This window comes from Chelon labrosus (assembly GCF_963514085.1).
Source record: "Chelon labrosus genome assembly, chromosome: 5".
In the NCBI taxonomy this organism is placed as follows: domain Eukaryota; kingdom Metazoa; phylum Chordata; class Actinopteri; order Mugiliformes; family Mugilidae; genus Chelon; species Chelon labrosus.
This window is the reverse complement of record NC_140341.1, coordinates 27,400,613-27,424,813: the sequence shown is the minus strand read 5'-3', so window position 1 is coordinate 27,424,813 and position 24,201 is coordinate 27,400,613. Positions and strand designations below refer to the sequence as shown.

The window sequence follows — 24,201 nt, the reverse complement described above, 5'->3', positions numbered from 1 at the left end:
AACCTTTATGACTGGTGTGATATAGGTTTGACAATCTTTGAAAATGACGTACTTCACCCGTCAGATAAAAAACTAAAAAAATAAAGGCAACTGGAATGTTCACCATGCATCTAGGTGGCTCCTTCAGTTCCTACTTGCCTTTGTTTAAGTTTCGTTTTAAGATACCCATCACATACTCTTTTAACAAGACAAAAAAAAAAAGAAGAAGCTTGGTTTAGGAATTGTTCTTGGAAACCACACACATTTACAGAAGGTCGTAAAATTCATTAGGCTATACTTACAGGGTTTTGGAGGTTGGATCATTTTCCTTTTGATAAAATAGATTTTTCAGAATATAACAGACCCGTGGGCTCACACAACGTGTCAAATATGCACCGGTATATTCTCTAAAACATAAAACAATATCTCACTGGATAACTTTAATTCTAATATTTCCACACTGGTTATATAATAATTACTGAGAAAGGGCTTTGGGGTGAAACTTTTATTTTGAAGGAGACGCAGGAAGTATGGGTGTGTTTGTTCATTTTTTCAAGTTTGGACAACAGAGGAAAACTTAACTGGGTTTTCGCTTTTGCTTCCGTGACATTCTCTGTTTCGGACTGAATGCGGTGGTAAGTCAGTGAGCCGTGAACACTCAGTGACAGGCAGTCTGCTCGCTTCTTAGCTGTCAGCTACCACTGCTGTGTAAACCTGCAGTGAGGTAGTCGGTGTAATGCGACTGTTGGCAGAATGAGGCTGATTAGTTTACTAAACAACCCTTAACCCTAGGTGTGTTTATGGTACTTCAACCACTGTCAGGTTCGTTGGTCAGTCAGGTGTCACAAGTCTGTTAGGAAAGTTAGCTCACGGGTTGAAATGTGCAGTCAACATTTATTCATACTACCTATGTGATTTATTTATTTATTAGCTTATTGTGTCTTTTGCTGTTCTGTTTGTAGACCGTCAAATCACAGTCCGCTGGAGGTGGACACTACCAGTTGGCTTACAGTTCAATGTGATGGACTATTTCTCTCTGGTTCATCTTATTGCACTGTTTCATTCAGGTGAGTAAACCCAGAGAAGACTAGTTAAATAGAGTGACTATTTGACTAGTTGACAGGGTCGAGCTTTGGTAGAGTCCGCAGGTATGTACTCAGGTATGTTCTCGCCTCTCAACCGTCTCACCCCGCATGTCGTGTCCCCTTGTTGTCCACGCAGTCGTCGCCCCTCTCCCCGCACCGGTCAACGTCTCTGTGTTCTCCGTCAACTTCCGACACGTCCTCCGCTGGGATCCCGGCCCCGGCACCCCACCAGGGACGGTTTATAAAATCTTGGTCAGGTAATTTCCCCACACCGTCTTGCTTACTGCGTCTCTTCACTTGAAAAAATGTCCCACCAGACTTTGTTCTTCGGGATAGGTTTTTGACGCGTTTAGTGCTGTGTCTGTACCTGTATCTACTCTAAAGATATGTCATCATTTCTGATCAAAATTATTTCCTACTCAATTTCTTTTTCTTCAATTTCATTATTGGACTATTTATTTTGATTTTCAGAAACAATGATAAAGGCTTGCAATGGATTTTTTTTTTTATTTTATTTTTTCACACAGTCAATACACATGATTTAGATGCTGCTTTAACCTATAAGTCTCTTGAGGTATTTGTCATATGTTCTGTAGGAGAGAATACATTTGTTGGTGTATTGTTATATATTGATAAATAGTTATATTTGTATAACTGGGTTCAGAAGTTGACAAACCATCTCTTCACCTTCATTAATCCTTACATAGACAAAGCTGGTTATCTTTCTTAATATCTTAAGAAAAACTGTAAACAGAATGTTGCATGAGCTACAGAATGTGGTAGATGTTGTCTGGATTTCATTATTTAAGGCCTAACGTTTACGGTAGACCTATATTATTTTTTTCTGCTTTATGTCAAATTTCCTCCATTGCACCATTTTGAACCCTGTCTACACCTGATTGGTACTTGTTGTCGGTCCAAATGAGGAGATCCATATCCCCGACATTTGTTCTCCGTGTCTGTTCTAAGCTGGGTTGAACCCAGAGAACCTTTAGCCTCAATCCAGTCACAGAAAGAAACCTTGAGCAGACCCCAGCTCATCTGCATCTAGGTGAAGCCTACATACAGTATATACCTGCGTACAGGATGGAATGCATGATACAGACTGATGATGGATAAAAAGGATGGGTAGCTACCTCTTAAGAGTAGAGGAGTTTTGCTCAGTGCATCATGGGAAACCCCCAGCAGCCTAGGGATGGTGCGGGGGGTCACCCGAGCCAGCCCCTATATGTTTGAGTTGGACAGTATCAGTGATTTGTCTGAATTCGGTGTGTAGTCCCGTTTTGGATACTGAAGATTTCTGCTATCACTAAAATATGATAGAATTAGGCGGCATTGAAATTATGATGCTCAAAGTAAAAACTCAACAGCAGTGCCTATTTACAGAGATCATGACCTGGTTATTCAAAAAAAAAAAAAAGAGTCAAAGAAGTGGACATCATTGGATTTGTTACTCAGGGAAGAAGAAGAAGTGAAATATGGAGAAGAAGCAAGAAAGGAGAAAAAAACTTTATAGTTATTATATAGCTATATGATACAACTAGACTGTAAGTACCTATCATAGAAGGTGCTTAAAAAATGAATACATTAAATTTATTATTACTATTATAAATGTATTTATTTTTATTTTTTGCTCTCAAGAGGTAGTGGGCGTCGATATTTCAAGGTCATCTGCAAGGAAAAGTGGCCTTCTAATCAGAATCAGAAATACTTTATTAATCCCCAGGGGGGGATTGGATTCTTCACAACTACTCCAATAAACTACAGTATATATGGCTGTTATTTCACAGTCAACTGGTGATTCGGCAGTGTTATTTTAACAACCGCAACGTCTTGGCGTAAGCACAGAGGGCAGCCGATGATTACCTGTGCTGTGTACTCCACTTCATGCTATTTATGTATTTAAGGACGTTCTGTACCTCTTGAAAGATAACAGGAAGTGAAAGGAAAGTGAGATGGGGAACAATACGCAAGTCCCCCGTGCTGGAGTCTAACCGGGGACGTGAGGTTTGTGGTAATCACTTTAAAGGCTATGGTTAGCAGGACGCCCCCAGCTTTTTTTGATGCAGAATGATGGGGACTTACATGCTGCTATATCTTGTGTAGAAGATAGGATGGAAACACATTTAAATACAAAGTTGTGCGATATTTTAAAGGTATTATACAGGGCCGCTTAAAAGTCCTGATGGTGGATTCATGGACATTAACATCAGCCAGTGTGAGAGAGGTCTTTAGTGGCTTAGAAGTTAGCTTGGGTGTGGCTGTGGATTCCAAACGCTTTAGAGAAGGTTTTGTAACCTTTTCTAGCTGAATGATCAACAGGAACTCTTTATTCTCAGGTCCTCACAAAGCTCATTTGGCGTGCCATCATACACTTCCACACACACGTGTTTAGAAGCTCAGACTGTGACATATCCCTGGTTTTTAAACTAGCTAACTAGTTTGATTGGAAACACTTCTGAATAGATGGACACTAATTTGGCCTTGAAATAATCCTAGAGGTGCACTTACTTTTGCACCTTACAGATCTAATTTTGTAAAAACAGTAAAAACAGATACCAAAGCATATTATTTTTGTTTCTTTTGTCTGATTGGGTTCTCTTTGTCTATTTTCAGGACTTATCCGCTGGTATTTTGAGTCATTTTATGCAGATATGTAGAAAATTCTGAGGGGTTCAAAAACCTCTAAGCACCACTTAGACACTTCTTATAGAAAAAAGCTAATATGAAAAAAATTGTTTGGCAAAAATGAGAATCATTTGTATAGTGGATGCACTGTACATTTTTTTCTCTGTCTTGTCCATTTTTATCAGCTGTATTTTACACTCTACCATTTGTCACATTTTCAGTGAGCAGAGTCTGAAAGTCTGTGGTTTACTTGAGCCTCGTCTTTGATGGAATATCTGAGTAGCTGGTGCTTTTTCTCCCCTGCATTCTTTTCACCGTGGTTGAGGCAGTTGTCTCACAGTGGCGTTTCATTCCACTGATTAAGCGAGTGGCATCTCGCTGAGCATGCGATGCAGCTGTGACCACAGGGACTTTTAAAGGAACTAGTGTTTCGATAGCTCATATGAAGCGCTGCTAGGATGGAGTATTTATGTGTGCGTGTGTGTCTCCGAGTTTCACATTCTCTAATCTTTTGTTTTTGACAGTCAGTGTGACAGTTCACGTTTCATTTAAATATAACCGTCTGTATAAATGAATATGATGATGTGTTCAAAATGAAGACAGGGAAACACGGATGATACACCTCTGCACCACTGAGCACAACTGTTCTTCAAAAACCCTTCAGTGAGCCACACTATTTACCGTAAACATTGTAGTTTCATTTAACTCAGTTCCACACATCCATCTTGTTGTAAGAAATACTCAATAATGCACTAAATATGGAATGATCTAAAACTGGTCTCATCAAGTGTGATATAGTGGGTCAGCTTCGCTAGAGTTGCTTTATGAAAACTATCAATTTGTGAGCTTTGTTTTTAAAGCTGCTCTGTGAGGTGAAAAAGGGAATTGCCACTCTTGCAATGAGGATCTTGAAGTCAGCGTCTCTTTATTCAAGCAGTGCACAGAATCTCACACAACACGAGGTTATGGAAGAGGAGCACCCAGAACAGAAAAATGAAACAGTATTTATACACAATGCTAGATTATCTTCAGTACACATCACACTGCCTATCAACAAACATGTTATCTGTTCTCCGGAAGAAGGGAGTATCTCCCTTGAGATGGCACCAAGGCCTCAGGCCTCCTGCACTCTCCTTGAACTAAGGCACTTAATCGTGCATGAACACAACCTGGTTACTAAACCTAATGTCTTTCTTTCACTATTCAACAAATGCAGTGGAATGCATTTGGATTTCAGTTTGTGTTCACCTGTTGAATCCAGTGTTCAATTTAGCTACTAAATGCTCCACCATGCTCACCAGCTGGTTGCTACAAGCAGTGTACTCTGGGTTTATCAGAGCATTTCTAATGAAAACACCTAGTGCTACACAAGTTTAAGTACAGTAGAGTTTGCCAGGTGGAAAACAAGCAGTACAGAAAACATTTAGCAAACATTTATTAAGTTAGATCTAGTTAGGCCACCGAAACACTGGGTTTATGAAAATAACACTGGCAGTTGTCCAACCAATGAGAACTTTGTTTGGATGAGTGCATATCAACCAACCAACTGATCAATCAACCCTGCAGTTACAGTCACATTTTATTTTGTGCTGTACCCATCAACAAGAGCACCCCAGAGTAGAAGGCAACGTCCCCATGACCATGATAACTTAAACCTTTACAAATGTCCAGTGTGCATTTTAGAAACAGGGAACTTGACCAAGTAGTGTGTAGGAACAAACATCAGCCAGTTTCTACATTTAGTACAACAGCAACTTATTATTTCCCTGTGCTCTGTTCTAATGTTTTGGCCATTTTTTTTTTTTTAATTTAATAATGTTTTAGTCTATTTATATTAATAAATCCAAACTAAATATTAAAAAGTTTTTACACTGTGCTCTGAGGTGCTAATTACTCCAAAGTGACATAACATTTTGTTTTTGTTTATTCGTCTTTGTTCAGGGTGAACAGGAGAAAACAATTACAAAATACAACAGATGCAACATCTTTTAAGCTGACACTACACAACGAGAAGAAACATTGTCTGACGGTCCAAGCAGTTTTCAACGAAACCTTCTCTGCAGAATCCCGTTCTGTGCTCTTCACCCCTTACCATGACAGTATGTAACTTGATTAATATGAGTCTTTAACGGGAGTTTTTCTTATTCTCTTGTTTGTGAGTGAATGTCCAGAGAAAATCTAGTCACTGCCGCAACAAAAACTAGGATTTGTTAAATAAAATATAGTACTTAAAGCCTTTATTTACAGCATCTGTTTTTCTTTGGTCAACTTTTAAGCTAAGCTAATTGTTACTGAAGTTGTCAGACAATAAGTCAGTTGACATTAAAACAATAATCAGTAGTGTTTTAGCTGTTGCTGTTGTGCCTGTATATCACTGCAAATTAAAATTAAAGACCTTTAGGTTTTGGAAGATGGTATATTGTACAAAACAAGTTCTTGTCTTGGGAAACTTGCCTCAATATGTCATTTGATGGACAATCAGCTTATTATTATACCAGGCCAGCTAGGACTGAAGCTAGGATAACCAGTAGCCCCACTAACAGCTGATTGTAATTTAATACAGATGCGTTCATATTTTCACCTTTTAACTGATGTAAAGCATTGGTCTCTTTCCCCACTGAAGCAGAAATTGGCTGATTTTTTTTTTTTTTTGTGACAAGCTAAAATAGGTCCTCCACAACTCTCACTGGCTGGATGTAGCAACCGTATCCATGTCAACATCACCCTGCCTGAGGCTGACAGACGCTCTAAAATTAAGGACATCCAGGAATTCTATGGTTCTGAATTCAGAGTCTTGTGGTGGAAGAAGACGGAAAAAGAAGAAAGAGCGGTGGTAAGAATACCAGTTTATTCAAACTTTAGATTTTTTTAATGATCTTCGACAGCATTGTGTATGATGAAGTACAAAGTTTAATTTGGTTTTGTTAAACTTGCATACATATTATGTATGTTAAACATAAGGTTTTCCAGAAGCACAACTTGTCCGTAGGGTTAGGTTGTGTGACTGGTTCAATTGACCCTCAGTGAACAGAGGCAAGTCAATAGAGCCCTTTATGCCTGTTTGACAATCAACTGTATTAGTGTTTTGGATTAACTCATCATAAAATAAACACTTCCTCCTCCATCTGTCATTCATCTGTCTTGGACCAAAATGAGTAGAACGAAAAGTGCATTTTCTTCTTCAGAATGGAAGAATAGTGTCACCTGTGACCTCTGCTTATTTTTCTGTGATTTGTATATATTTAGATAAGCAGAAGTACATCCATGGAAATTGGATATTTGCCTGCTAAAATTATGTGCTGAACACCCAACAGGATGACTTGTACTCAGTACTGAGCAGAACACAGAGAGACAATTTCTGAAAATGTTTTAAGAGCGGCAGATTTCTTTTAGCAATTGTTGTAGCGAACTAAAATTGATTTTAGATATGAAAATTAAACTCTTGATTTCCCATGGTGCCGTGGTCACAGATGTAAATGTTTTTAACCAAGTTGTTTGTTCTTCTTTGATCTGCAGAGGTCCATTCCAGTACATAACAAGAGTTTTACTCTTCCCAACTTAGAGAGTGGTGTGGAGTACTGTGTACAGGTGCACATTAATATTCGCATTAATAAAAACACTGAGCCGTCCGCTGAGTACTGCAGCTTCACGAGCCATCATGAAGAAACGAGAATAGGTGAGCTGAACTTTCAGAGTCAGTGCTGCTCTCACAAAGTTATCTTATTATTATTAAGATGTTGACGTGAAATCTGTAGAGAGTTCACAGGTTGAGGTTTTTATGAATAATGGGGTGTGAAGTTGAACTGTCCTCCCTTGTCTGATGTGTTGAGCATATCCCAGTGAAGTTTGGTAATTTCATGGCTGAGATGTTTTGGTGCCTTGGATACACGATGGAATTATAGAGATTTGAATGATCACATCTAACAAATGCATCCAGTTTTTGTTTTCGCCAGTCTATCCTATGGGGTGTTTATTCTCAAATAAGACACAGAATATACATTTGTGGAAAAATAGTTACAGTGTTTGATCTTTATACTAACTGTCTGGAGTTGATACCACCACTTTGATGCCAAGTTTCTTTTAATTAAAATATTTTTTTAATTTACATGTTGCTACATAGACTTAGAAAACCCATACAAAGAAGACGCAATCCTTGGTGCACCTTCAGGAAAATGTCTGTCCAAAGTGTCATACTCCTCGTTCTGCCCTTGCACAATAATAAAGCTCTACAGAATAAGTTGTCACAGTGTTTGTTATGTTTTCCAGAGAAGAAAGGTTTTATTAATGTGTGCGTTTGTGTGTCTTCAGGCCCTGTTGTTATAGGTGGAGTTGCTGTTCCTCTGATTGTTGTCGTGGTCAGCATGCTTTGCCTCCACTACACTGGATTCCTTTGTAAAGTAAAAGCAGCCCTTCCCAGAGACCTAATAGTAAGAAATCTGTCTACTGTACCAAACTAACCAAGCTAACTCAAATAATTCCGATAACCTGAACAAATACTGTAAGTGTGAACATTTGTCCATGAACCAGAGGGTTTGTAGTTGGACCACATGCTGCAGTGTCCTTGCGCAAGACGGTGAACCCCAAGTTGCTCCCAGTGCCAGGCAGTGGTGTGCATATGTATGTGAACGAATGGGTAGATGTGTCATTGTGGCTGTAAAATGCTTTGAGTACCAATAGGTAGAAAGGTATAAGTAAAAGACTATTACCGTTACATCTGTGAGTAAATGTATGAACTCATTAATGTGTGAACTCATTAATCATTAAACAGGAATATACACAGAACAGCCACAATATTAAAAACACTGACAGGAGAAGTATATAACATTGACCATCTTGTGACAATCCAATGTTCTGCTGGGAAACCTTTGGACCTGGCAATCATGTGGATGTTACTTAGACATCTAGCACCCACCTAGACCAGACCAGGCACCCCCACCCCATAGCAATGACACTCCTTGATGGCAACAGCCATTCCCCATCCTGACAAAGGCACACACACAAAAACGGTTTTGGAAAAACTGAAAAAACATGAAAAACAGCACAAGGTGTTGACCTGGCCTCCAAATTCACTAGATCCCAAACTGACACAGGACACCCTCAGAAGGCCCGTGTCCATTCTCCGATGAGTCACAGCTGTTTTGGAGGCACAAGGGAGACCTACACATTATTAGAAAGGTGGTCATAATGTTATGCCTGATCAGCGTAGTAAACACTGATGATATCGTAAAAATCTAAGAACTACTTGGAGAGTATACACCATCCTGAAACTATGATTCTGTTGTGTTTTGAAAATAAAAACTCTTCTGTAAGATAACATAAGAGAAGTTTAGATAATCCTTTATTTACTGCCATAAAGTGTAAATGTGACTATGATTTGCATTAGCGTAATGAGATTAAGTCCTATTCAAAGGCACAAATAAATTAATAATCAGTCTTCATGTATCACCTGTCAAATTACTAATAGGGAATTTAGTTTTCTGCTAATGGAACACTCATTCATATTTTGGTTACAGCTTCAGTGGAACCACCAATTTTTACACAGTTTATACTTATTTGTCACTCCTCTTATATCTGCGTCCCTTCTTCCTCTGCTTCTCTAGGCAGTTCTGAGCCATGGCTACGTCATGACTCCAGAGAGGACAATCCCAGACCAGCTGTCCATTTGCTCAGAGATGGGGAAAAATAGAAAGCACAATCCCACAACTCTACCATCTGCCAAACGGGAAACTAACTCTGTGGGGGAAGATGACGACGAAGATGAAGAGGATGAGGATGAGATGCAGGTCTACTTAGACAGAGTCGGGGAGCTTTCCTCAGATGAAAGGTCCCGCCAGGGTTCTGGTAATACGTCAGGGAACAGCAATATAGCTGCGTCACGTTACTCTGGGAGTTTCACAGAGAAATTATCAGCCAAGGTGGAGACACTGCATGCAGAATTTGATCAAGATGAGGTCAAAGCTGAAGAAACAGAGGTTTCCTTCATGCATAGGGGGAGTGAACCTGGTGTCCAGAGACAAGTCGCGAATGAGTTCGAGGAAATGGAGGAGGAGGAAGACGAGGTGATGAACATCTCTGGCGATGTCAATCTGTTCTCTGTCACCCTGGGCGCATTGGCTGCATGTGATGAAGAGGAACAGGAAGAGGAACAGGAAGCTGAACAGGAAGAGGAAGAGGAAGCGGAGCAGAATACTGAAGTCTCCCTAACAGACCTTTTGACACTGTCCAGTCAGGAACATAAACTTGTCCTAGACTCAAGCCTAGACTTGAGCCATGCAGACACTCAGACTGAATCATATGATCAAACAGGAGGACTGAGTCACTCCACACATAAAGACTACTGTGACTGGAGATGAAGAATGTAGAGACAGAACAGGACATTCTACAAGTCTTTGAAACACAAACTTGTGTTGCTTTGATGTCCCAGTAAGGCCTGGAATACCTCAATAAAGAAAAGAAAGTTGTATTTACATGTAAATCTTGATTATAGGTCTGCAGGAGCTAGTGGTTAATAATATCAACACCCTTTTTTTTATTGTTTCACAATGTATTTATACATAGAAGGAAAATCACAAATGTATAATAATAGTAATTACTGCATTTCCATTGTCATAGTAAGGAATGTAAGTTGTATTATGTATTATCATGTGCTAGATTCCTTAGTTTTTTCGCCAAGGCAGCACACTGGTTCCCAGAAATACATACAGCACACAATACATCACACTAGCACAGGACTTTGGCCTCAGCAGCTGAGGTAGAGACTGCATTGAAACTTTATGGGAAAGGTGTCAGCGCTCCTATTACATTTCAACTTCAGCTTACCCAAATGTATGTGGGAGACTCCAAGCTCAGCCAGAAAAAGCTGCCGTTTTACTAGACATTATATTTGGAGGACACCAAACACTTCACCTCACCACAAACACACCATCCCCACCATGAAGCATGGTGGATGGTTATTTAATTAAACTTGATGTAGTGTAATCCAAACAAAAACAATAGGCTTCCAACCACTGTTGCTCCTTGGGCCACTAATTAGAATACTGGTATACATTGATGTGAATCAATTTATGCCTTTTATTAATAGTAAAATCTGTTGTACTTCTTATTCTCTCAGCACAAAGAAAGAGAGAGAGGAATAGAAGGAGGCAGAGCAGGATGAAGATAGCAAAGAGAGAGAGACAGAGAGAGAAAGCAAAATGTATCAGGAAACAGTGGACATGCAGTCCAAGTCAAGACCATAGTTTGACCAAGTTTTGAATCTTGGATTACACAATGTATTACTGGATATTTCCCAACCTCCTCTTAACCTGTGTCACAAATGTCATTTGCCTTACTCATCATGAGATTGTTATCTCCTAGTTGTATTTAATTTGCTTGTGTGTGGTTGTCACTGTTGAGAGGGATCAATGAGGATGGAAACAGGACAGACATTATACAGGAGCAGGAAGAACCCGGTGAGAACATCAAGATCAAGAAGAACTTTATTGTTTATATTGAGGGTTAGACAATAATATAAAAAAAAAAAACATCCATGACAGTTAAGGACAGCTAAGAAAAAGCTTGCCCTAAGTGGAAATACTCTGCTACAATCAATGACTGTATGGCAACAATACCACACCGACCAAACCAAGGCTGCTTCAATGCCCTGCAAACAGCCTGCTGCATTCTTATACTAGGTCACATGACTTCCCGTCAAGTTTGCTTGCTGCTGCCTTCACGGACTGCTGAAAAATATTGTAATTGCATTCTATGACCACGATCTGACTGCAGGAGAAGGCAGGTTGTTTATTTTATTAAAAATAAAACACTGTTGTGTGTGTCTTCTTTCAATGTATATTACACGTGTTTAATATATAAACGTTTACCATGTACTAAAACACATTTCTTATTAACATAATTACGATTTTCCTTCTGTGTGTCTGCAAATCTCTAGCTGCCTTGTAGAGAATCCTTTAAGTAAAATTATTTTGCCATTCATTCTTAAATGTCCATTCATTAGAGGGAACACATTTGCTAAAGTCATAAGGCGAAAACATTCAAACGGACCACTTCTCACTGTCAAATGGAAAATACAACTTTACTCTCGGTCCTTAAAGGCGGCGTGAGCGGTTTTGTATCTATCTGTAGTTATACAGTCTATGCAGGACATCCGTCGGTTGTTCATAGCGACTCTGGTAGCAGCGGGTTAACTGAAGCTGATGGATTCATATAAAATCGCTTTTTGGGCCAGGTAGGTGTCGTATTAAGCTTATCATTACATGTTACAAACGGGTTGTAGCGTTTACAGCAGTTTTTTCTTAGTAGTAGACATGCTAGTCGTAGCTAGTTAGCTAGCTAACTGTATATACCTTTCCGGCGAGTGGGTGTCTTGTGAAAAACATGAAGAATGATTGTTTCTGGGCAAAGTAACGTCTCGAAATGGCACATCGATTTTATATTAGGTTGGTGATTTTTTTATTTTTAATATTCTAAAACCGTTTAGCTCAATGTTTAATGCTGAAGCCGAGTCAGTTGCGACTTACTTTGAGGACCTCTAAAAGCTAACTGTTAGTTATTGTTTATGAGTTAGTTTTATATCTACTTGGTAGACCCTTTCCTTTAAAGCCAGTTGAAATTACTGTATTCTAAGGATTTGAGACATGTGACCGAAAGTAAAAATGGTAGCCAATTTTACCTGTGCTTTGACCGAAAGTAGAAGTGGCAGCCAGTCTTACCTGTACTTTTGTGATACCAGTGTGTTCATAGGGAAACTGAAAGAGGCACCAGGATCCGGACAGTCGTGGTGACTCCCTGAGGCTGCTTTCAGTACATCATGGTTAGGCTGTCATGACTGCTCTCGTTTGGATGCTCACATGGCTGCCGCTGGCCTATCCAGGCGAGTACACATTCATGTGTTGTTAAATGTCAGGGTGAAAAGTAGGGATGTTTTTGCCCCAGATCCGATCTTAAATTAATAATATATCCTCAACTGGAGATTCCTAAAAGTCTCTGTTTATCTTATATTTTCCTAGATCACGTGTGCACTGTGGGACTGTATTAAGTCCAATAAATGGCTGTCAATGTAACTGTCCCGCCAGGAAGTGTCCCCCTTGCTGCAAAATAAATGCTCACATTCCTCTGTGTCATAGAACTTTGGTTAAATACAATTTATGGCAGAGGGGAAAAATCAGTCTGACAGAATGTGTATCCCACTAACACTTGTTATGATTGAATGAAAATGAATATACGTTTAGAGTCCAGTAGACATAACTGAGGCAAACAACTCTTTAACATGATCAGAGGGTTGTGTATTGAATATTTTGAACTGCAGCGTGTTTTGTTTAATTGATATGCGAGCATTGCAGACATTATCACATTGTGAGGTGACCATGAGAACCGTCTTTGGGGGGGGGAAACATATGATCGCATTTGTTTTACTGTAAAGACTCTGAACTAAGAGTAAATGCTAAAGTTCTATGACACGTACAGAGCAATATGAGCATTGATTTTGATAGAAGCAATGTGTTACTTTCCAAAACCACGTCAACCAAGTGAAATCGACCATAGTTACCTCAGTCCACCTCCACAGCACCTCCCACGGCATGCTCCTGCGGCACGCTCCTGCGGCAAGGGGCACACTTCCTGGCGGGGATGCTTACATTGCTACTACAATGCGCCCTTTTAAATTGACCGTTGGGGACAAATAAAGTGCTTTGAATTGAATTGAATTGAATTGGCACAACAAGACAAAACCTGTGTTCTCTACTGCAGAAATGTGCTGCTCATCCAACACCATAAACTCTGTAACCCTCTCTGGAATAGTTTTCACCTTCACGTTGTCTCCAGGAAACTTTTCTCTTTTTTTAAATGTAGCGTTTGTGTTTGTTGTTGTTGTTTCGGTGCAGCCTTTTAGATAAGATAAGATAAGATAGGACCACCAAGTGCAGTAGGATAACCAAGTGCAAATGTGTCAGTTACAGTCAGTCCAGTGTTATTTGTCACACCGATAAGGAGTTGTACAGGCTGATGGCTTGTGGCAGGAAAGATTCCCTGTAGCTTTCCTTGAGACAACTAAGTTGTCTGATTGTCTGTCAAGTACATGGTGGAGAGGGTGGTCAGGGTTTTCCATGATCTGTAGCAGTTTGTTCAGTGTCCTACTCTTCAAAAGTCGGAGCCAGGCTTCCTTATCAGTTTATTCAGTCTGGTTGTGTCGCTTCCTGCGGGGCCTGCTCCCCCAGCAGACCCCAGCAGAGAAAAGAGTGCTGCCCACAACAGACTGTTAAAAGATTTTCAGCATAAGAACTGTGCGAATAGAGACAATGGCTGTGTTGTGTAAGCCATTAGCATCTGTCCTAGTGAATCTTTTTTGAGTTCTTGTCTGAAGCATGGCAGCTGTGGACACAACAAAGATTCCCAGGCACTGACCGCCAAATAACAAATCAGACAAAACTCACTGTGGTCGACCACGTGCTCTTGCTTCTGTCTTGTTGATGTGGTGTGTGAATCTGCTCTGTTGAGATGATTGTGCATGCTGCTGTGGTATGCAGTTTTATTTTACAAAGTGCAGTCCTTTTTTCGGGGGCTAAAATCTCTTTTTCAACATGCCCGCCAGATATGTTTGGAGAACACGAACATTATGCAGTTGTCGTCATTTATTGTGTTGCAGCCCTACATCTTCTACACGTATGCAATGGTACTCCCCAAGGCTTGGAGACCCAATTACTGGCTTTTATCTTTCGTAAATAATTTTTCTTTTTTTGTATTCCAGCTTTGCTTGAGCTCCCAGTTCCTGTCAATGTTACCCTGACCCTAAGCACCTTCAGTTATATGCTGAAATGGGAGCGTGGATCAGGAACACCAGCGGAAGTCTACTACAGTGTCACCGCTGCAACAACAAAGTGGGTTTCATCTGGGTGTGTGATATGATGTCACATCAAATATTTAATGTACCAGCTACCATTTTTTTCATAGCGTTTTCTGTTCTGCTCAGTAAATTTACAGCAGTAAATATAATAGTAGCTTATCGACAGTCTTAGTCTTAAAAGTTGTTCTCATGGCCAGGTGTATCCAATACTCATTGAAAGATCTGGCTAGTTTGAATGTTTACTTGTTTGCACCGTATTCCACATTCTTACTCCTTCTTTGGTTGCACACACAGGTTTTTTGTTGTTGTCAGACACAACAAACTAGGGATGTCCCGATCAAGTTTTTTTTTTTTTTGCCCCCAGTCCAATACCAATCTTTTAATATTAAGTTTCGGCCGATCCGAGTCCCCATCAGATCTTAAATAAATACAGTTTCATGTGATTTTGGGTCATGTTCTTCTTTGATTTTTGGCAGCTTTGACACTAGCCAACCGCCAAGAAAACGGTTTATGGCTGACCTAAAGTAAATAACTACAAAACATGGGGCTTGGCTGAAGCCTGATACCAACCCAGACTGATCATTTTAGAAATGAATGTAAATAATTAACAATCAATTAATGCTGATGCATTGTTCCAAATAAAATGGCACAGCCCTACATAGGAATACTTTGACAATTAACCTGTAGTAGACAAAAGTAAATGTGTTATAAGGAAGAACAATGAAAAGGTTTGAATCAGAATTTATTTATTGCCATTGCACAGCAGCACAACGAAATTAAAAGCTTAACCTTTAAAGTGCAGCTCACATAACAAAACAAGACATTAAACACTAAACAATCGGTTTTGTGGCGACAATTGGAAAGATTACTGTCAGACAGGTTGCTTGACATCAAGACCTACACAAACCACAAACCTTACCTGCCCAAATAAGCATGTGGCATAAGAGAGCATCACAGTTTGACTGAACAATGGTTCATTGACATTGAGGTTTCCGCTGAACAATACTTCAAACTAAAAACGTACATGTTGTCAGTCAATGACCTAATCGAAGGGGAAATGAAAACAGCCACTGAGAAAATGAGATATTGTCTGACTGGATGGATGTGCTGTTATATTTCATACAGCGTTGCACGATGTGGAACCTTTTAATAAACAAACAAACAAACTTTCATCCTAGCCTAGCCTACTATTAGTCAAGGCTTTTTTCAAAGCTGGGAAAAAATGTAAAACTACGTACACACTAAACTAAAGCTAAACTGAAATTAAAAACCAAACTGAAAGACTAAATAATAAATACAATCTAATAAAAATGTACAGTATATATTTTGTCATTAATTAGCACATATAGCACACATCCTGTCTTGGGGGGGGCAGGAAAGACATTATTACGAAAGTTGCTCCAAAACTTTATATTGTGTTGATGTCAAAGCAGGCAACAATGTGTAAATGAAGAGCATGCAAGGTTTTCATTTTTGCATTTTCTTTGCAAGTATATGTAGGTAAATATGGAGTATGCATTTCCTGCACGTGTAAATAAATCTATGTAAATGTCTTCTGAACAGTGGATTGAAAACAACACCCATTTGCTCCTTCCACTTTCTTAACTCCAGTTGTTTATGTCTTATTTGACCCTCAAGGGGATCTTCATTGGTGCCAGTGGCTGGCTGTGAGCATGTCCTGCAGCCACTTGTTTGCAACATGACAAAGGTGTTCAAAGACCTCGGAGGACAGTACATAATCCAGGTGGAAGCTCACTTGGAGGCACAAACCTCAAAACCTGCCACCATTCTAGATTTCAAACCCTTGGGTAAGTGACAGTGTTGTGAAAATAAAGGAATTTCAATAGAAGAGAGATAATGGAGATATCTGTAAAATGACATATGGATTATTGTTGTAAACAAAAAACAGTTTTTTTTTTAATGGATTAGTTTGCCATTATAGGCTGCTTATGTTACACAGCTGTTATATCCAGCAAACCAAAAAAAGGTGTATCAGTTTTTTTCTGTTGTGAGAAGACCGATGTTACAGTTTCTTCCTATATATCAATCAGGCATAACATTATGACCATATATGTGGCACGACAAATCCTACATATACAATGATCAGCCACCATATTATGACCACTGATAGAAGAAGTAAATAACATTGATCATCTTGTGACAGTACATTGTTCTGCTGGGAAACTTTTGGACCTGGCATTCATGAGGATGTTACTTAGACATGTAGCACCCACCCAGACCAGACCAGACACCCCCACCCCATAGCAATGACACTCCTTGATGGCAGCAGCCATCCCCAGCAGGATGCAGCCTGACACAGACACACACACAAGGACACTTTAGGAGTTTAGGAAAAACTGTTTTGGAGGCACATGGGGGACTTGCACAATATTAGGATCAGGCATAATGTTATGCCTGATCTGTGTATATGTAGCAGTTTATGTGACTCGATTTTGTTCCCATGTGTCCCAGACCTCCTGGGCCTGCCACTGCTGGAAGTCAGTCTCCGCAACGGACACATTTGTGTGGACCTTCGGCCCCCTGTGGAGCATCTTTGGGAGTTTTATGACAAACTTGCCTACAAACTCCAGATCAAAAGTGAAGACAAACCGGTACTGTGTATACAGAGTACTCCTTTATCCATTTCTGCCGCTATGGTTGACAAGTTTGAACATTCAGCACAACACCTCTGCTTTAGAAAATGCCACAGGCTATGATGCTTGATACTTGACATTGGCTTCTTACAGGTACAGATAGAATTAGATTTCAGTATAGAACTGATTAAACATGGTACCTTATCTATTGTATATATAACCACATCTGTCTCAAACTTAGGTTCTTGTAGTTCAATTTAGGGGAGTAATGTGTCTTGTATTTGTCTAACACCTGTCTTTGTTTTTTGTTCAGTTCGAAGTGGAAACTAAGTCTCTGAAAAGTGTGACTGTGGAGGATCTTGTACCTGGCAGACAATACTGTGTATCAGTCTGCTTTGCAGACAGCTTGGAGGGCAAGACCTCCAGTTTTAGCCAACCTGTGTGTGTGGTCACCCCTGCCACCTACGCTCCAGGTACAGTTTGTATGTTTTCTATGCTTGGTTTTCTCACTGTTCTGTTTTTCAAATTCCTCAGAATTTTTAAGGCTTTCTATACCCACAGGTCAGTCAGTATCTCTGACTGATCAAGACTTCCTGACTGCAATTTGCAAGCACAAAAACCAGGTGGATATAAATGCACTTTTAAGGAGCGGAACTACAAACTGTATAGTACCAAGTTGAGATTATACCAATTTAAATTCATTTCTTCTTCTTTTTTTTCATGAAGTCCTACCTTTATACTAATTGGTACTGGGTTCTTCCAAAATGTGGAGTTTGCACCAGTTAAGCATAGTTGGCTAATAAAGCCTCTAGTAATAATTTGTGGATATGCCACATCAGAATACATGTGAAAATCAGAACAAGAATGTCAACTGCAGCATTATGTTTCAGCTAAAGAGCCAATAAGCACAAGTGACAAGCACAAACAATTATTTATTCTAATAAAAACAATTCTGCTGACTATTTTTAATTAATGTCTCGATTATTTTCTAGGTAGTCGATTAATCCTTTGTGAAGTCACTAAATAAAACATAACATGCCATTGTAAGCTTATTCAAACTTAATCAATACATATTTGAACATGATATGAATGAAGAACTCATTTCAAACTTTACCAAATAATACTATTCAAGAAAAGTTCAGATTCAGTGTAATTAGGAAAGTTTTTTATTTTTTTATTTTATTCTGTCATTAATTAGTTTTCATAGTGTTAAGTATAATTTTGCTTCAATGACTTGTGCTGATTGTAATGTGAAATGCAGCTGTATTATCTTGTAGTGGAACGCCATTTACACGCACATGTATGTAGGGAAACGGGAAACACACACACACACACACACACACACACACACACACACACACACACACACACGGGGAGAACATGTAAACTCCACACAGAAAAACCCAAACAGCAGGTTCGAACACAGAAGAATCCTCATGTTGTGATGCAAACCACTGCCTCTGCCCAACGGGAGCGTAACGTTAAAGGTCTATATGTGCAGAAACCAACTGCTTGCCATTTGTAAATGCACTGGAGAGCAGTGCATTTACAACTTGTGGTTGTAAATGTGGTGTGTCGATGTATTCCACATACATTGATATATTTACGTAGTTGCAGCCCTAGTCATAAGTGTGCACACTTAGCATCTGCTGATCAGTAACCCTGCTCACATCTTTATTGAGAATGGTCAATGAAAAATGTAAAACAATCACTTTTTCTGCTGAGTTTGAAATGAAACGGCTCCAAACACTGCCGGTCTAACTGTTTGGTTGGTTGTAGTGATGATAAAGGATGTCAGTCCGTATTTATGTGTTGACAATATATCCTCTTTCCAGACCCCTTCATCTCAGCCGGGTTGTGCATGTTGCTGGTAGCTGTAGCGATTGTCATGCTTCTGCTGGCCTACAGTGGTTTCATCTGTCTAAAAAGGAGGCCCCTGCCATATTTCCTTGTAAGTCATTTTTACTTTTGTGTATTTGGGGATAACTCCATTAACTTTTATTTTAATGGAAATGAGCCTGCCAATCTGGCACAGTAGTACCACTGATAATAGCTGGATAACACAGGCTTTTCTTATTACACTCGCGTCAAATGGGTAATACAGAATGCTGCGTGCTCCTTCCTGTAGCATACAGTGTCTGTGCTTCTCTAACACAAACTTACACTGATTCAACTATACATCCTGCAAGCTCTGCAGAACAAGAGGAAGAGAACTGATTGGGCCAAGAAATTAGCCAGTAGCTATTTGTCAGTAATATCCACTTGTAAAGTGTAAATAAATTTATGTAGATAATTTGCAGGATTTTACACAGTTTAGATTCTTTTTTTGCTGCTTTCTAAAGTTGGCTTCTTCACATTCTAGCTGGTCACATGACCCAGCAAAACAGTGTAATGTGCTTCCAAAACCTCTAAAACTAATTTAGAGTCATGCAACATGATTGAAGTTGGCATGAAGTTTGCCAGCTTTTACCGTTATTGCTTAATCCATTACATTCACCATGCAATAATTGAGTTGTTTTTATTTGCGGTTTGACAGCAAGCGGCACACTCAAACAGTAAAGTAAGAGAAAACATCAGTAGGCGGATATGTACTTGAGCAGAAGTCACAGACACACACGTGTTCTACGTATAATTCTTGTGAATTTGCTATTGTTGTGGTTGATTTGTGGTTTAAGAAGGGAAGCAACAAAGGCAGCTAGCTGCAGGCCACCTCGCAGTTTCTTTTGGGTGGCTGGGTGCGCTTGGTACAGCTGAACTGAGCTGCTAGTGGTGGTGTTGAGGTTAGATGATTAAGACTGATAAGTGTTCACCAAGTGTGAATCAGAATAAAAGATGAAGGCACGCTATGTCGTTCTCTGATTCATTTGTGACATTAAGATGCCAAATATGTGAGAGACAACGGGTAAAATTGAAATAAAAATTTCTGACTTTTCTGACTGCTATTAATAAGATGTGATACCTCATTTCTATGACCCATTCAGTTTACAGTGGACATCCATGGTAGCTCGCTGATATGGACCAAAAATGTGTGTTCTTGTGTCAGCAGATTTTTGTCGCCTTCATTGGGGGAAAAAATCACACAACTGCTATTATAAATGATTGCCTAAAAAAGGAAAAAGCAGCAAAAAAAGACCAGCAAGTGATGTCTGTTCATTAGTAATGAGAGCTTTTTCATTCTGTCCTTGTAGCTGTTAACTAACTAAATAAGAAATAAATCTAAACAAAAATTACCAAAGGGGAGTGTTTAATATGAGTGCACTGTGTCACTAAATAACACATCAGCATGTGGTTATTTGTTGATGTATGAGAAGTCATATGTGGCTAAGTTACGTATCAACAGTATATATGGAAAGTTCCAGTGTTCAAGTTATGATCTGAGTTTAGTGCATGTTTCAAAAATAACTAACTTCATGGTGGAGGTACATAATAAGTTCATGTGTGCGCCAAAGTCATGACACACACAAAAAACAGTGCTTTTTGTGCATCTGAAACAGAGGTAGAGCTCATTGGTGACGGTAGCTGTTAAAATATTCCACTGCGCCCCAAAAGATGTTGGAGTTAACTTGCATACAGAGCCAACAACCGTAGATCAGATCTGAAGAGCTGGCTGGAGACGGATTTGTTAATGCACACAGGCACTAAAAGCTGGTCGCTTATGATCGGATTGCCCAGGTCAGATGTTAATGCAACGTCTCAACAGGGCCTTGCACAACCTGAACATTCATGTCTTTGTCAGCTGCTAAGCTGGCAGCATGGCATTACAGGTTATACTGGTCATTGAACATGCCATCAAGCTACTACAAGTAGATGAAAACAACATGACCTTGAGAAAAATTAAATCTATCCTATGACAGGGCTATTCAGTTAATTGGGAATTGTGGCAAACTAAGGGGCCAGAGAATAAGGCCTCGTCCACACATACGAAAACGATCTTTTCCCTCTCCGTTTTCGATCATCGTTTCAAGAAATATCCGCGTCCACACAGATCCGTTTCAGCACGACCGAAAACGCTACTTCATATTCCAGGCCTAAAGGTGGCGCTGTTTCAGTTTCAGAAATTCACCAAAAACTAGAGGAAGTGGCGGAGCATGCGCACAAATCTTGAGCGCTGTTTACAAATCGCCTTTTTTGCTCAGCGTGGTGGCACAGGAGCATGATATTTTGCCCTAGTAACCCTAATAGGCTCAATATCTTCTCCAGCAGGAAAACTAGCATGTAGTCCGCCATTGTTGTTGATGTTGTTATGAGACGTCTCGCGGGAGGTGGAAGGCTGCTCGGGGGTGTGGCGATGACGTCATCGTTTTCCCCGTATTCGCCGTCCACATGAAAACGCAAGAGCTGCGTTTGCGAATTTCTCCACCCTGGGACCCGTTTTCAGAAAAGTGCATTTTAGGGCAATGCGTTTACAGGATACGTGTGGACGAAAGGCCAAAACGATGAAAAACTTCTGCGTTTCGGCGTTTTTGCGTTTCCGTGTGGACGGGCCCTAAAAGTAATCACGGTAACAAATAAAGAAATTACAACAATATACTGAAGGAGTCAATGTATTCTATTTTGTAAATGCAGAACAACATATGCATGAAGGGGTTGCCATCTCCCTGAAAAATAAATAAGGGACACCTCATTGGCAGGGCCAGCTGACCCGATTGCCTTCACCCGTCCCGGCGTGGTGATTTATTTATTTTTTTAGCTTATTTATGTGTATGAAACGATTTTTGAACTATTTGACTCGAACCTGAATTGAATTAGATGCATATTTTTGAGTGATATGAACACGTGCAAAACAAATTATTATTCAACATATATTTTTATTTTTAATACAAAATAGCAAAATGAACAGAAACCTGTCCTGCTTAACTTAAAACTGTATAAATTAATATAAAACAATAGAAAGCAGAACATTCATCTTGTAAAAGTGCAGTAAGAAAAGTTCGAACAGAAAGTGAGTAAAAGTTGTTTGCTTTGTTGTCTTCCGGTATCTTCTTCGCAAACAACAGTACCTCGACCAATGAGATGAGCGGGATTCCCGCTGTCAGCTCATTGGTCACAGAGCAGGAGACGGCCTGGGAATAAGTTTACCGTAAATTTTCACATAAAGCGCCCTGTTGTTCATTCATTCCATTGACATTTTACACACTGTTTGTGATTCTCATGGTAATACGGGACAAAGTGCGTCCCGTTTCAGCTCGATACGGGACGTTTACTTTTGTTTCTAAATACGGGACGATTCTGTTTTTCAAGGGATGGTTGAACCCTCTTGATATGGACAACTACTGAACTCTTTTTTATTTTTTTTAAGGTAGAGAGAGATATTTTGTCTTGTTAGCTAACCTTCGTGCTTGAAAGAAAGAAGTCAGAGCGTATACAGTCAGCGCTCAGAGCATGGCACTCGAGCGCGAACGGTGACTTTGATTGGTCATGTGCGGTCCCTCAAAATATAGGTCCGACTTAAACGTGTGCAAACCATCTCCTATTGTACAAGAGAATGTACAATTAGCCATAGTCATGCTCTGTATTAGACTATCCATATGTAATAACTACACGACATATCTCAACTTCATGTTGCACACTTTTCATGTGGGAATATACAAAATACAGAGTACAACTTGTCTAGTTCCCAGCACATTCTTGTCATTTAATGACAGCGTGCTGTGATAGAAGGACCGTTAAACATGTGGGCGTTGTTTGCCGTTGACCTTTCTATGATTGCAGTGTCTCATGCAAGCGAGGTTTGAATGTGCTTATAAAGTTTCATGTACCATCATTTATTGACTGAACCAGAACCACAGCAATATATAGGGAGATCCCCCATACAAGACCGGTGTTAGATTAATTGGAAATTAGACATTAAAATCAATGTCTAATTGATGTCATGTTGTGTCCTCACATTGCTTATAATAGTAAAAAAAAAAAAATCTAAGTTTATAAATGAAACACCTTGTTTGATTTTTTTTTCTTCAGATTCATTGCCATCGGATTAATTGTTCTTCCAAAGGGACCGAATTTACAAAATTTGGCCGTGAAATGTCTGACCAATTTGGTAATCTTCTTTCCGTTTAATGTTTTTCTGTCTGTCTCTGTCTCAGTCTTCCATCCATCACATAGAGCAGGCTGTCGTCGTCACCTCGTCTTCCCCTTCCCTTCTGAACGTAAAGCTGATGGCGCCCTCTGCTGATGAGAAGAGGATCAGTCATTCATCTTCGGATGAGAGCGACGAGGAGAACGCAACGGAGGACCCCCAAGAGAGCACAGGAGGAAATTATACAGTTCGAGTGGGGACAAACCTCCTCTCTTCTTCTTCCTCTTCTTCTTTATCTGAGTTGACTTTTTCACCCCCCAAACCTGAATGTCCGCCCAGTTTGTCAGAGAACGAGCCATCAGCCTTCCTCAACCCACTCCCCGAAGCCAAAGTTTCAGCAGACATTCATGCTAGTGCTGGACTGAACCGAACAATGAGCACAGACATAAATGATTTGACTATAGAGATAATCAAGGAAAAGTTGGAGGGGGAGGAGTTGGAGGGGGAGGAGTTGGAGGAAGAGGGTGACTGCCAGGATGTGAACATCTTCACATTAACCTTTGGCAGGCTGGAGGAAGAGGAGGAATTGCACCTTGACATGCCAGAGGTGGAGCCTCTTGGTGCCAAAGAAGAGTGTCAAACTTCTCCTGTCCTGCCCTCACAAACTTGGGACACCAAGGAATTCACCACAGAAACTTTACCCTTGTGTGCTGATGTTGAGGAGGAGGAGGAGGAGGAGGAGGAGGAGGAGGAGGAGGAGGAAATACTTGATCACAATGGATATATGGGACGCGCACGAACAAATATTTGACAGAACTTTGTATAGAAGTCTCTCAAGTGTTAGTTATATGATTTCACACTGTGTGGAAACCAGTGTTAAAAAGGGTCTGTGGTCCAGATGCCTGTGCCATAGTTCATTTCCATCAACTCAGTTCAAATACTTTTTGTTCAACACCATCCATCATGTATCATTGCTTATATTTCGAGGCTCATGCGGTAGCCTTTAACCAGCTGTCCCTGGGCAGGGCAAGCCCATCACAAGGCTAACGAAGCATT

The 24,201-nt window shown here is 40.0% G+C and overlaps 2 protein-coding genes across 3 annotated transcripts; both read left to right on the top strand.

Annotated features, from left to right (window-relative positions):
- The first annotated feature begins 588 nt into the window (after positions 1-588).
- Positions 589-11,898, top strand: LOC311488695 (interleukin-10 receptor subunit beta-like). 2 transcript variants are annotated; one of them, XM_084545548.1, is made up of 8 exons: positions 589-614; positions 942-1,046; positions 1,201-1,321; positions 5,634-5,791; positions 6,353-6,525; positions 7,209-7,368; positions 8,001-8,119; positions 9,293-11,898. In XM_084545548.1, exons 2-8 carry the CDS (start codon positions 1,001-1,003, stop codon positions 10,043-10,045), a joined length of 1,530 nt encoding a protein of 509 aa, XP_084401674.1. In that variant the 5' UTR covers positions 589-614; positions 942-1,000; the 3' UTR covers positions 10,046-11,898. The 2 variants fall into 2 exon arrangements, with proteins under 2 accessions (XP_084401674.1, XP_084401675.1); XM_084545549.1 differs by lacking the exons at positions 589-614; positions 942-1,046; positions 1,201-1,321 and adding an exon at positions 2,918-4,355.
- Positions 11,899-12,278: 380 nt separating this feature from the next.
- On the top strand, positions 12,279-23,956 carry LOC311488047 (uncharacterized protein; the record flags this gene model as incomplete). The annotated part of the gene is made up of 7 exons (XM_084544550.1): positions 12,279-12,564; positions 14,437-14,566; positions 16,171-16,340; positions 17,005-17,144; positions 17,440-17,599; positions 18,962-19,077; positions 23,213-23,956. Exons 1-7 carry the CDS (start codon positions 12,516-12,518, stop codon positions 23,954-23,956), a joined length of 1,509 nt encoding a protein of 502 aa, XP_084400676.1. The 5' UTR covers positions 12,279-12,515.
- Between the last annotated feature and the right edge of the window lie 245 nt (positions 23,957-24,201).